The sequence below is a fragment of the Egretta garzetta genome, unplaced genomic scaffold, assembly GCF_000687185.1.
Source record: "Egretta garzetta isolate BGI_Z169 unplaced genomic scaffold, ASM68718v1 scaffold670, whole genome shotgun sequence".
Taxonomy (NCBI): domain Eukaryota; kingdom Metazoa; phylum Chordata; class Aves; order Pelecaniformes; family Ardeidae; genus Egretta; species Egretta garzetta.
Window position 1 is genome coordinate 278,771 of NW_009258391.1, and position 15,233 is coordinate 294,003.

The 15,233-nt window shown below is 40.3% G+C and overlaps 1 protein-coding gene across 1 annotated transcript in view; it reads right to left on the reverse strand.

Annotated features, from left to right (window-relative positions):
• Nucleotides 1-15,233, reverse strand: part of ITGA9 (integrin subunit alpha 9) — a 213,392-nt gene that overhangs the window by 38,451 nt on the left and 159,708 nt on the right. Inside the window, exons 19-22 of the mRNA XM_035898145.1 lie at nt 14,610-14,689; nt 11,223-11,312; nt 8,399-8,507; nt 5,545-5,652 (exon numbers count right to left, since the gene is read on the reverse strand). Coding sequence (XP_035754038.1) covers nt 5,545-5,652; nt 8,399-8,507; nt 11,223-11,312; nt 14,610-14,689 — 387 coding nt within the window. The remainder of the gene's footprint in view (nt 1-5,544; nt 5,653-8,398; nt 8,508-11,222; nt 11,313-14,609; nt 14,690-15,233) is intronic.

Genomic DNA, 15,233 nt, shown 5'->3' on the forward strand with positions numbered 1-15,233 from the left:
GAGCATGGAATAGCGAGCCTTACAATCTCAACATATGCTTCAGGGAGCATTCATGCACTACCAGCACTTTAGAGAGCTCTGACAGTCCTCTTTTGCTTATGGTTTTAAACATCAGCAGTGCAGTCGCCAAAGCAACTTATTCTTATAGGATAGCAACCTACAGATTCTTAGGATAGCAACCTACAGGTAATAAGCAGAAATTACATTTCAGGTTTTAAAATTGCAAAGATTCTTTTTCATTATACAAGTGAAGAAAAACTTCAAGCAGCCTGGGACCTTTCATGGAATAAGACAGCAAGCTTTAACTCTTCCCTTTAACGTCTTCCTGCTCCTTACAGCCATTATTCTGCAAATGCCAGGAAGAAAAATTATGCGAGTGCTACACAAAACTGGCCTTAAAAATGTAACCTGTCATCAGCCAGGAAAGACTTGTGGCTCTGGGACTGACTCCATTTTACTTTTTCTGTTTCAGTGTTCACAGGAAGAGAATAATGTTTATTTCAGTAGTTTTCCTTATTGAACATACCAAGCTTTTCTACAATCTCATGCTCAGGCAGCCATTAACTTAAAAGGCAACTGGGAAAGGGAATTCTCTTCAACCCCTCCATGCTGTTACTTCACTTCCAAGTCAGCTTTTCTTTATATTTTAAACCTTACCGATACCCAGCTTTCATAAAGGCACAATTCAGGTCTCACCAGCGCAGACAGAAGAAAGGAAGTGAAGTGAAGTGAATATGCCAAGCATAAGATGACAACTGGAGGACTTCTGTTTGTCCTTCCAACAGAAGGGCTTTTTATTTTGCTCCCTAACCAAAAAGTGATGGAAACACTGGACCAGGAACTAGGGGCTTGTGCTAACTGGCACACTCAAGGTTAACGGGAGCAGAATTCACAAGACTGAGGTTTAACCCATTTTTCTCTCTCCGGAGATAATTCTCAAAGTCTAAGCTTAGATGCCTAGGGAAACTCCGGGAGATTAGATGGCATTTGTATTGTCAGTGGAGACCAGCAAGTGCTTCTCCAGAGTTGTTTCTATGCCCCTCTCTCTCCATTAATTACTAAGGTAAGAGAAGACAGTAACTTAAAAATATTCTATTACTAGCAATTACTAAACCAGTAATTACTACACTTAGATATGAAAAGTTACATGTAGGGAAGGAGTTTCTCATCAGAAAACTGAGGACAGTATTTCTTTCCTTCTCCCTCCTTCTTCTGAATTCCCCTTTATTTCACTGCCTAGTCTGCAAACTCTTTGAAGAGATTGTCTTGCAACATGTGCATCTCACTTTCCAACAAGATTCTTATCTCAGCAATGACAACACCACAGTTCTTTATATCTTTGGTATTGATTCACCTAAACAGGCTCTTAAAACAAATCAATGCTTTCTGGCTTGCATGATGCATGCAACAGAAGAAGTAACAGCTCCTTCCAAAAACCCACAAGCGCATATGGCACTTGCTCTGGGTTAACACTGTGCATCTTTGGTTCCGGTGACAATTGTCTGACTGGAGTCTAAACAAGACCTGACAGAGCTTGGTCCCTCCAGAGGAGGGGTGAGGGTCATCTGCTTGCACTGCAGTTGGCTTCCAGACAAACTCTGTTTCCAACTGTTAGTCCCTCATTCCTCATAATTGTGTTTACCTTCATTGGAAATAAAATAAATAGGAAGGCAACAATCTGATCCAGTTTCATGAAGCCAGCATCAGAGTAATCCCGGACACACTGCTAATTTATCAACAGCTTCAGGAAATACCCTGGTTAATTTGGTAGGAACTCCCATTGTGAAAATCTTTTTGGATGCCCCGGAAAGCAGCTCCTTGGCTGGCAAGTCAAGTAGCGCTTCCCTTGCCCTCCAAATTAGCTGGATACCCAAAGGAAATTACTAATCTTTCAGTTCAAAACCAAAACACACACAAGTATAATGAGCACTGTTTTCCTTTGTGGAAGAACAGATAATCAATTGCTTGAAGAGTGGAGAATATATATTTTTGTTAACACTAACTTTACCGCACTCTGTTTGAGTGAAGCTCTTCTGTGTTATTACCTACACTGTTCCTATCAAAACACTTTTACCAGCAAGCTGAGGTATTTCATTTATTATGTTTTTAACCTGGCTTGAAACCTCTGCAAGAAAGCAAACACAAAAATATATAAAACCAAACAAGTACTAATTTGTCTTATTTGCTTCCGAAGTACCATTTACTGCTTCAGAATTTGAGTATCTACTATGTAAAATCAATGCCCATGGTGAAATTCTCTAGTTAAAATGACTTGTAAAATTTCTAGCATTTCTTTCTGCTTTAAAATTTCTGATAGGGAAGAAGTTCACTTTTTTCCCCCTAGTTTTCTTTCAATTATCCATTTTCTTTTAATTCTGGCTTTTACTGTTGACTTGTTTCCATTATATATTAGGGGCTTTGTTGGGGGAAGTGCAGCAGAAACTCCCAAGACCCCTTGAAGAGCATCTGAACATCTCTAAAGCAGAACTCCAAACGCCAAAACACCTCTGTGACCTGAATTTCTCTGGAAGAAAATCTTAAAGCAGTTTCTGCAATAGACCCAAAAGCTTAGAGCAACAGGAACAGAGGAAGCACAAGGGCTGTCATTTCCTCTAAGAGCAGCAAGATAATAATTCATATTAACACCTCCCAGAGATACAGGCTGTTCCAGTGGGCCATATGTGACTCTCTTCATTTTATTTTTTTTTATGCCTGAAAGACTAGATCAGTCAATACAATATGAAGGAATTAGCTCCTGGCACTATCATGTGTGGTATATTTGTATTTGAGATACAAACTTTAGCGCTTTTACTATGCATTTTCACCCATAAATTTCACCTCTGTACCGTACATCAGAGAAGTGGCAAAAGAATTATTACCTTTAAAAAACCAAAACCAGGATGTCATCAAATCCCAAATGCTGTGTCAACAGATAAATGATAATTCCTAATCCTCTGTATTAATGACAGCTATTCTGAAAGGTCTAAGATGACACCTAGAATGGCTAGATTATAGGTATAAAGGTATAATTACAGAAACACCTGCACTGTCTGAAAGGACACGATCACCTTTACTGCGGTCTAGATTCTGGGAAGTTCAAAATAAGCAAAGACTTGAAATCCTTAATGACTATGCTTACAAAAATGCTCTTGAAAAACAGCTGTTCTAACCCATTTTCCAAAGTTCATGCCAATCTGCTGCTTTTAGGTTTTTGTTTGTTTGTTTGTTTGTTTAAGTATATTTAGCATATGAAAAGATGAAATTCTCCATGATTTTAGTTCCCTTTTGAGTCAATAAAAACCTCAGTGGGAGAGAGGCAGGAGGAAGGACAGTAGGATGCTTTTCCTGTTACAGTAGTACGACTTGGGAGACATGGGTTCAGTGCCTGTCTCTGACACAAATTTCCTGTGTGACCTCAGGCAAACCATTTGGTGTTTCAATTATTTATCTGTAAAGCAGGGATAACCACTATCCCAGATGGGATTTGCTTGGATAATGTTTATTAACATGTCTGAGATGCTCAAAAAGTCATGCATTAGACTCCTACTGACCATATAACCAAAACCAGTGGTTGAAATGATCTGGAGTACACCAGTGTATCATGCAGACGTCTCTCATAAAACCATACTTGCCTACTACCACTCTTCAGCCTGCAATGCAAATAGGTTTCACAAATGGCAGTTTGAAATTTCTACAAAGACAAACTGCAAAGTAGAAGAAAGAAGTCATATAACGCTGGGGGAAATTCAATCTGTGTTCTTGAGGAAAAGGCATGCAAACCCTGCAAGTATTTTTTAGCACAGCGCTCAAGGCCACCCCGCCCAGATGGACCTCCTTTAGGTAAGCCATCAGGGCTACAACAGCAATGAAAAACAAGTTAAGTGCAAGATTTACAGTTTTTGCCTTGTTTTCCTAACAGCTACTCAAAACCATATAGTCCATCCCATCCTTGTCAGTGTAACTTTGGGTCTTGTGTAGAAATGATGACAAACTTTGCCTGGAAATTAGCCCTTGTCCACTTGGTGGGCAGCGTACACCTCAGCTAATTCAAATGTGCAAAAGAGGTGTCTTGTCTAAGACAATTCACCCAGACTTCTGGAAGAGTCAACACAGAGAAACAAGCAATGCCTGAGAAGGAATTCATCACACCTTCAGTTAGATGGGCTGAGTTTTCTATTCCTCTCTCTTGGCTATATAGGAATATATAGGATGACTGACTTCAGAGGAGACACCAGCACTCGGGCAAACGAAATCTTTTAAGGAGACTCCCACCTCTCTGCTGCTGCTGCAAACCCACACAGACACACACCCTTTCCCACAGCACACAGAGACCAGGGAAGGGACAAAGAAACAGGTCATGATCCTTTGACAGGCAATACATTGAAGGGAAGGTGATCTTCCATACGTGAGGCTGGACTAAATAAAACATTAAAATGCAATGCCATGGAAAATGAGACATAGGCTGGAGAATTAATTCAGTCTAGTTGGAGAATTGACTCAGTCTATACAACACTGGTGCCTCATACAATACCCCAAATCTGTTTCTCAGTGATTCTGTCTTTAGTGCCCATCTGTAAGCCATATATATATATTTCTCTCATACCTTTCTACAGCACAAATCTTGGAAACCTGCTTAGGAAGGTGTCATTGGAGCTATATTTACACAGATTCAGTGACAGTTACCTGCATATGAGGGATGGTAATACTTTTCCATGCAAAAGGCTAGAAAAGTAGCTAGCAATAAACAAAGTATAATATTTCTTTTCAAGTAGCCCAAAGAGCTGGTTCTATCTCACAGTTTACTCTGAATTTCAGCAATAAATTTACCTCAGTAGTGAGGTTTCCCGCTCTTGGCCACCACAGTATAAATGATGGTATTTTAGTGGTTTAACAAAAGCTTTGAAAGTAATAAGTAAATATTAGAAATGAAATTTAAGAATGTGTCTCCTTTGCTGCAATTTATTTTGATTTGCTTTGTCGCTGACACAAAATCATCTTTTGAAAAACGTTGTGTTGAAAGAATAAATTTCTGTTACTTACATTTGTTAACAGAACACTCAAAAAGAGCAAATTATAATGTAGACTGTAGAAAAATAGATACTGATAATGTATTCAGACCTAGCTAGCATTTGTGCAGGTAACCAGAGAAAAAAAATAGGGAATGTGAGTCAGCCTGGTAACACATCCTGCTGACATTACATGCACCATTTAATTGGGGAGGACTCTGATTAAGACTCAGTCCTCTTCGGAGGTGTGATTCAGAGAAGTATTCTCCACATTTCCTTCAGGATTAGCCTGACCTAGTTTTACACTGCATTGTAGGAAACCACGAATACACAGCCAGCTGCTTGCCCTAGGTGAGGGACAGCATTCAACAGCTGGAGGGGCTCAGCTGCTTATGATGATCTGGCCACAAATACAAAGAACCTTTTATTGTCTAAAAAAGCAACTGATTCATCTAGTTCTGCTGGACTTTTTTTTTGTTTCAGTCATCGATAGCTCTCAGTGCCTCTCTGGGCTCAGAACACATCATAACGTACTCACCATCATCTGCTGAACGTGAAATATTTCAGCTCCAGTGGCAGAGAGGCGGTTTGGAAATGAAATGTCAAGAAAAGCTCCAGGGAGAGTGCTTGGTCCAGCATTGTAAACCTATAAGACAAAGATGCATAGAACTGTATAAAAAAAATCAATAATAATAAAATTACACATATGACTGCACATAAATGGGAAACTACTGTAGAACCAGATCTGGGAGTACAGGTAAATTTGAAAAATATCAAGTACCCTGCGAGTTTTTCAGTGTCTTCAGACTAAGACTTCTTTTGTGTCAGGATGAAGTCAGAGGTTTAGCTTATCTAACAGTCTTTAGGCACAGCTCATATATCAAGTGAGAAGCAGTTTTGCGGGATAATTACCAGTCATCAATACAAATAGCACGAGACTTCTACTTTACATACAGAGACACTGCTAGTACTTTTTGAGTATTTTGGTAACACCATCCAGAAGACTGTAAGAAATATTGCTGTCTCAGTTAACATTCTCATTTCCATCTGGTAACCACTGCATTATATTCTACATATGTTTTCCTTATGGAGCAGAAGCCAAAGTAATGATGATTGTGACTACCGGACTGCGGGTTTGCTGAGTGAGTTGCCAGGAAATACATGTGAACAACTTCCATTCAAGTTCTGGGGTTTCCAATTAAATGAAACTCTTAGTGGAAAATGTTGGGTTTCTATCAACCCCCTCACAAATTTTCAGCAAAAACTCAAAGAATTTCCAGTCCACCACTGAAACATATCCAGTGAAAATTCCAAAATTTGTGGGGTTTTGCTGAAAAGAAACAATCCATGGAAAAATTTCAAAGAAAATAAGTTTTCATGTCTATCTACATTTTTTTTAATTAGGAAAAATGTCTCCTGATCGTTTCTAACAACACATACATAAGTGCATACAGCAAAAATATTAAGCCCTTTAGAATACTTACCCACACTGAGACAGTACTGTCAAAAGGCGTAGCAATCAGTTGTTAATTGTGTAAAGTACAAATATTAGAACCAATAGGTTTTCATTCTTCAAACACTGTTTATATTTGAAGAAATGCCTGACTGATAAAGAAAATTGGTTCACAATGCCAAATCCTTACAAAACCCCTGAGGCTCCATGCAGGGGGAGAAATCCCACTACAATGGAGCATGATAAATGCTGTATGAAATACAAATATAATGTTTCATGTTAGACATTTTAAAAACCTTGATTATCTCACTGAGATCAGATGTAAGAGTTAATGCAGAAAAGACGTTTTCATTGTACATCTTGCTACCCCCAAAAAAGAATGCAAAGAGCTGATTCCTTATTAACATTAAATGTGGTATAGATTTTCACATATAAAAACCACTATAAAGCCCCCATATTTTGGTAAATCGTCTCTTTTTCTTGGTTAAGAAACTATTACTTTTCTCCATCTGGAGAAGTTTAATAAATGGCAGGCAAATCATTAAAAACAATTAAGCAAACAGTGATACAAACCATGCTTTGCCTGTTATGAAACTCTACCCTTTCTCTCTGACACACAGTTATGAAGTTTACCATGTTCCTGGAGACCAGTTCTGTGACTTGTTACAGGATAGTTTTGTACTTCTATGTGGAAAAAAATTATTAATATTGCAACAAGTGTGTACATCAGAGACAAGAGGATGGGGCAGGACAAATGGTGGATCTGCCAATACACAGATTCTCTCTCCCTTAGCTGTTATCAGTTTGTTTTGTTGAAACTATTCATCTAGTTAAAGCATCAGTACATCTGTTCTTTATCTGTTTTTAACCAATAACTGGCTATGGGGGAGAGGGAGGGGGGAAGACCTATAAACCCTCAAGAATGAAATCAGTATCACAAGAATTAATAGCCTGGTTCACAAAAGCTTTAATGTCCTGAAATCCTGCTTTCACTCCTTTTCAGTAAATAGCTAAGGGCACTGCATGACAGTGGGGGCTTAATTGCTCTGGACCACAGTCTGTCCACGGAGGAAGACATGTGTTATTCATTATGAGCTGAGTGGCATTCATGCCTAGGAGAACAGAAAGGGGAAAAAAGGCGAAAGACTATTTTTCACAATAAATAATTCCCCCACCTCTGCATGATTTATCATTCCCTAGTTCCATCTAGCGGTCAAAAAGGATTTGAAGTGCTTGTAATAAATACAGTCACAGCAGCGAGACAAGTTCATTTCAGCTGCATCACAAGAGTTTGTTATAATAAATCTTCCACATATTTTGCCACACCAGGAACCCATCTAACTGCCATGTGGAGTGTAATCTATAGATAATACTTGAATAACACTGAGATGCTATGAGATATTTAATTAAACTTTCTCACAGCTGTCTTTTTAGTCTCAGTCTCTTCCCTGTGCTGCACTCTTATCAGTAGTGCTATAACCATTTTCATATTGTGGGCATTTAGCAAGCCTGAATCCCTTGCACAAGTATGGGTTTGTTCTCACGGATAAAGGCTGCCCACTCCCCTGCTCAATGACCATGCTACTAAAAAGAATTACTCCTTCCATTTGATGGCACAGCTGCATCCAAGATGTGGCACTTGCTTAACTAGAGCTCTTTACTCAGCACGTGATGAAAGGTAAAAAAGAAACAAATGGTAGCCACTTCATGCCTATGGAAGTGAGATGCCCTATTTGCAATTCTTGTTGTAATATATTCAGATAAGGGAATATCTCATCCCTGCACACTGTAAATATGGTATCCAATCAAAAAGGCATTGCACAGCATACCATGATTCAGAAACATGCACCAAAGCCCATAACACATTCAGAATAAAAGAGATACAAAACCAGAATGTGCTGTCAAGCAGGAAAGCAGTCAAAATAAGAATCAGTTTTACCTGCAGTGTGAAGTTGAGAGACTGGAAAAGGCATTCGTGGTTTTCCAACTGAATGAAGTTGGATGCTTCCACAGAATCACCGTAGAAGAATGAAGTAGGGAAGACTTCTCTGAAAGATCAAGACACAGATTTAGTAAGCTGTGTTTGTCATCCAAATTAAATATATTTGTGGCAAGCTGAATTGCACCCCTTGCTTTCTGGTCATGTGAAACTCTATGGGACCATTTTACATTAATCTATTATTTGTGATTCGATTTCCTCTTCACAACACTAGACTACACCAGCAACATCTCAACTGACCAGGGTTAACATACCCTCATTGAAGCAGACTTCTTTTGATGACTTATCTCTTTTTCTCCCTCCCTATCACAAAACCTCTTCTCCAGGGCCCCCTGACATGGAGGATTTGTGCAAGTCCTATAGCTTGAGTAATGCAGGAAATCATTGCACTACCAAATTAATCTGAAGAAACAGTTACTCATAGGAACACTTTCAGTTACATATTCACTAAAGTAACATTTCAATTTTATCTACCGTGTACATAGCATTGCAGGAACAAGCACTTCATTAACTATCTGAGCTTCACTACCTTTATGATTAGCAGATGGTTAAAGGAAAGAGTAGCAAGGGATATAACTTGCTTTCAACTACAGTGGCATAGGCCAAGTCTCCTCAACTACTCTTACCATCTTATCACAACGTAAAACGCAGTAGGGTTTAATCAGAAAAGACCTGGAAGCACAACACAGTACCTGGAAATCCTGCAGAAGAGGACTAGGAGTGCTTTAAGCATCCTTTGTGCCTCCCTCTAATCTCAGGCTGTTCCACTGGCTGGAAAGGGTCCTGGTGTAATTTCAGACAAACTTTGGTGAGGGACTGCCTAAAACTCTGCTTCCTTCCGAGGTTGTTCTTTTGGGCCAGAGTTTTTTGAGGCAGGGTTTTAAGCCTGTTTAGGTACATTTCCTTTTTTCCTGCCTGCCTTTTATGCCAGGGATTGCTAGGGGAAACAGTGAGAGACAGATTTACTCCTCCCATTTACGGCATTGTGCCAGAAGGCTCCTCCCAAACATGGTACAAGCCCTTCCGGGCAATTTATGACCAGGGATGAAGTTTGCTTTCATAGACTCAAATGCAGGATAGCTAATAAAAATAAGCTTTAAAGATACACTCTCCAAAAAAGAATGTTACTAATATTACCATGCCTGGGAATGTTGTGCCCTCCAATAAACCCAACCTTTCCCTGGTAGTTGGACACTTCTGTGAACTTGAATTAACTAAGTCTTGTCTATGAGAAAGAAAAAAAAAATCCACACAGTCAGTTGGGTGGGGCTTACAAATTCAGATACCTTGTGCTTTAAAAAAGTACATTCTGAATAAAAAGAAAAGAGCCCAATTTTTGTAAATTTTTTGGCATGCAGTGTTCTGTACATAACAGAGATCTAAAGACAGAGATGAAACCATTTCTATCTGTAAAGCTGTACAAAAACTGATCTGTGTCAAAGCATCAAGAAGCACGGGACACAGAGTTATATTTCTACACAATCTGTAACAAGGAAAGCATTCAAAAACTTCCAGAACACGCTGCTGAGACTATACTCTCAATATAGAGGTTTTTGTCCTTGCTAGTCATCTTGTGAGGTCTGACAGCGCTCTTTGCTTCTCTGAGCAGGCTCATGCCATTCTGACTATTGTGGCAGTCATTAGGGGATTTTCTTTCAATGCAACAAGAGGGGAAATTGGCTTGATGTCATAAAATCCAGACTAGACCATGGATCTGAGTTTATCCAGCTTTTCAGCCAAATCACATGTCAGTGCAGGTAACTTTGTTCCTACACATGTAGCATGCTGGTCAAGGGAATTTTTTACTTCCACTAATGCCAGCCTGCACTGGTCATTTAGACAATACATATACCTTGGGGGTTGCCATAAATGGTGGCTAAACCAGACACTGACCTCTTGGGGACACTGCTGAGGACCTTTTGATTCCCCAGTTTAGGAATTCATGTCAACTTTCTCAGTCTACCTGGATGCTAATTCACCTCCAGTGACCAGGTCCCCCAACTCCAATTCGAGCACTCTCTATGCTAGAGGACAGTCAGTCTGCTGGGACTTACTGCAAATCTTTCATTCCAGATTGTAATGCAGAAGTGGAAGGGAAGAACTCTGAGTACAAAGGCAGGAACTCACACATGGAAGGCCCCATGGAGAGGACAATGGCTGTGTGTTATACAAGTATTTCAGCCAAAGGGTAAGTGATGTTCCTCAGTTGGTATTCAGATGCCCCGCAGACTAGGGAGCAGAGGGAGTGGGAAAATGAACAGAAGCAGAAGTGAATTCTGATTATGAAATTAAACAGAAAGGCAAACAGCTAGACTCCACCAAGCTCCTTAAAATCCCAGAACATTTGACCTTAACCTTTGTCCTGGTGATTCTCACCCACATCCTTAAAGGCATACCCTAACAAGCAAGATGTGGTTTACTTGTTATGTTTTTATTATATTTTAAGGTACATCATACCTCCAGAAACACATGAATTCAAATATGATCACTAAAATACCTACTATAAATGTGATGGTAACTAATTAGCGTTAGCTAAAAAGGAGTGAGAAAGAGGTACAGTGTTGGAATGAAAGGCATGACAAATAAAATTCCCAGATAATGAATGAGGTTGTCTGTATTTCCAGAGTCTGGGAAACAGGGAAAAAGCAACAGTCTGGCTAGATGTAAACAAAGAGAAGAATTCAGTTTTTCACTGAAGAAACTCAGATGTTATTGTTAGGATTATTATTATTTTTGTTGTTTTCATTTGGTGACTGGTACTTACCCATTGATAGATGAGTCCACTTCATGCATCAGGGGCACCGACAGGGTGAGAGTATTATCATGCAGAGATTCAGTGCGTTCTAGGTTTCCACTGTGCCAGAAAGGAAAAATAAACATGTTGTAAATCGACAGCCTTTGCAATATATCACACAGTTTCACAGCTACCGCTTTGTACTCCAAGCCTCTCTATCTGAGTGATGTCAGCTCCCCTTAAGAAACCTCTTAAAGATTAAGGGTTACATTTGTCCATCCCACCTTGGAGAAAGTGCACACATAAAGCACGCGTTTTGCACTGCTCCTCTGTGTCTGACATGATCAGGCTCACACCAAAAAACCCTATCTTGGAGCAAGGTGTGAATTCAAACAGCAGTGAGAAACTACAGCAGCCATCATAGACAGTGGAGAGAAACAAGGACATTTAGACTCCAATGCAAGGGTTTATTTTCTCCCAGCCTGATGCTACGTCAGTTTGGGAGGGATACACACACCCCACAGAGCATTGTGACTCAGTCAGTGAAACTGCTCTTTCATCGTACCTTCATTGTACCACAACACCAATTTGGTACCACTACTTGCAGCTTTTTGGGAAAGACCCTCATACTGGACTGGCTGTAACCTCTCAGCAGTTCCAGCCCCTCTGCCTGTACATAGTTGCCAACAGAAGCGTTTCTACTTTACATTTTCAAAGGCAGTTGCCTCAACTGGTCAAAAGCAGAAGCAAGAAAGAGAAAAGTGAGCAATCATCTCTCATTTGAGTCAGTTTATTTCAGTGTGAACACTTATGTATGAAGTCTGGGAAAGGTTCCTCAAATGCATGCCCAACAAACAAATTTGTAATTATTCTAATTCTGATGATGAATCTGCTTGGTGGGTGACAACTCAGAAGAACAATCTTGAAAGATATGTTACATATATTTCCAATTTCTTCAGCAGTGACACTGGAATCACTTTTGCCTTGCAGTTCATTGGATTTACTCACAAATCAAACTGGCAAAACAAAAGATATGATCCAATTTATTTGAGGACAGTATCACTGAGGCAACAGCAGGCAGTAACATCGCAAGCGATACCATGTAGATGATGAGTTGCTCAGATTACAAAACCAGAGCCTGCTGGCTACATACATGCATAGATATAGCTCAGCTTTCCACAACTGACACATTGGCCATGTCTGCTAATAAAACTGTGGCCCAGATGGAAAAACCCACAAACTTTCAGTCCCAGGAAAAAAAACTTTAATAAAAGCTTTTCCTATGAATAGGCTCAAAGAAGAGTCCAGAATGGAGACAGTTCTCATCCAACACAAATACCAAGATACCATGGTGGCAGGCAGAAGAAGCAAGTAGAATTCCATATAGGGTTCATGGGTATGTGCTTATCTGTTTCAAATGGAGCAAAGGTACTCTCAGAAAAGGAGAATATAGCTCACTGAATCTAGCTGTAGAAAAATAGTTCACGCCAGGAGGCCCACAAGAGGTTTTTGTAGGTTTGGGATTTTTTTGTAATGTAATGTTTAGTCCCTTCTCCAATTGATCTCTCCCACTACTGAACCAGTCTCTTGTTACAGATGTTACTGCCAAATTTACAGCTTCAAGGGACAGGCTTAAGTGGCCACTTGAAGGGCAATACTTACTTTCCCACGACACCGTGGCATACCTTCTTTGCGCCCAGCCATTTCTGCCAGACTACCTCCGGTTTTGTGTGGAAACAATGTGCCCACTCATTGCAGTCTGGCCACAATACAGACACTTCCTCTCCATTTTCTTATCACTCACTTTACCCCAGGGCTCCCTGCAACTCTTGTGGTAGAAAGATTTTATTATGCTTATTTGACAGCAAGGGAATTGAGCAATTTACCCAAAGTCACAAAGAAAATGAGAGTAATCAGCACTGGGACCTGCACTGTTGTCTTTGGAGGTTCAGCTGAACCCTTCAAAACACAACTGTCCTCCCGCTCATCCTTCTGAAATGAGAAACTTTCTCTTAACCCCTCTGAACACTTACACTATGTGTACGAACAACTATGTATTTCTTTGCTCCATTGACTAACCCTTCTCATTGGTAGGGCACAGAAATCTGAGGAGTGAGGTTACAGAGGGAAGCCCTGTGCTACCCAAGGCAGGGAAATGAGAGGTACAATCTGGAGAACACTGGCTGGACAAATTTAAAGCAGTGCTGACCCATCTTTGCATGAGCTGGCATTCACCTAACAAATACTAATGCATCTCCCTGACCTAGAAGCATCAGGGGATCATCTGAACACACAATGAACTTCTCCTTATGATGAATAAAACTTCTTTAACATGCAAGATGTGGTCTTGCCCCTCTAAACGCGAGATCTCACTTTCAGTGTTTCATACCAGCCCCACGTGCTGCAGGATCTTGTTCCCACCTACAGCTGTTACTGCAGGGGGAGGTTTTTGCCTTATGAGAGCAGTCACTCAGCGACTGCTACATCTCATCTCTCATCTTCAGCCAAATGATGAGGTGTCATCAAATTGGGGAGGAGAATTCAGGCTGAAAATCCTGATTTTGACATGGGAGGGTACGAAGTTGGCCCACTCACACATTATGTGGAAGCGGGAACCAGTTTAATGCAGCTGTACTACTATCAGTTCCCATACACACCTGGACGGTATCACTGACCGAATCACCCATGGAGTTTGCTGCTTTGTGGCACATCATCTTAGGAGGCACAGAGCATGTGTCACACCTTTTTTTCTGCCGGAGAGAAAATCCCTATGCACACATATTTGGCATCACACCCTACTTCAATGCCTGCTCCAAGTGCCCTTGGGGAAGTACCCTATTCAGCTGTTTCATGCAGTCTGTCATAGCTTGCTGAAGATCCAGAGGGGCAAAAAATAGACATGCAACTTTGGAAACTGTCAGTGAGATCCCTGGCCATCTGATGAAAGCATTTATCTTTTTTGGTTTGCATCCAAGCATGCTTATTTCATTCAAATGCTGGAACAAATGGGTCTGCCTGGTGCTGATCGTCAACCGCAGCTGAGCTGAGCTTGATACGGGGCCCAAAGGGACGGGCACAGAAACACAAGGGCCTTCCGACTGAGAAAACACAAAATGCTCCTTCAGAATCATAACTGCCTGAGCGAAGAAAGCCTAAGCATGATCCTACTTCATTTTTCAGGAAGCTGCATCACATTGTTCCTCTGTATCAGAATAAAATATTTCATGTGGAAGGGACCTACAACAGTCATCTAGTCCAATTGCCATTACCAAAATACATCCATTTAGCCCTATAATTTAACCTCATTTACTACACATACACGTGTCTATGACTGCTATCATGATTGTCAAGCATATGCAATGCACACTTCACGCAATAAAATATCCAAGTCATCAAGATGTACAAAGGTTCCCTTACCTCTGGGCAGTGACAAGGAAGGTAAGCGTTTCCTCCTGCCCCGACAAGTGGCTCGTGTCAAAGATCACACTGAACTCATACTGTGCAAACAAAAAGCAGTATTTAGAGACATGGTATATTGTTTCAAAATGTATTTATTCAGAAACTTCACATATATTTTACTGGCCTAGCTGTACATAAGTAGTGTATTTTGTTACATGTAAGAGAGACTCCTCCACTGTACAGTAGCTTTTAAATCTTAGCAATATTGTCTCTGTTCAAATACTAGAGAGCCAAATTTTTCCTTCATTGTGAAAAGGCCTTTACTAGCATTGCCATTCAAAGATATTTCTTTTAGAGATCATCTGCCAGGTGAAGGGTCTTCTAGGATAGGGGGATTTCTACCTGAAACTACCTCTGCACCAATCTATACATTACTTGCTGGTGAAGAAATCTTTTGCAGGAATAAAGATCATCCCATAGGCCTGCACAGAGACTTGGAACAACCAGCACAAGTTAAAGCAATGCTCAGGCCACCCATCATAATGGATAAAATCAGATGCTAATTTTGAAAAGAGAATCTACTTTAATGACCAGTGTAGCGCTACATTAACTTTTCCATGCAACAACTTTTCTACCTAACTC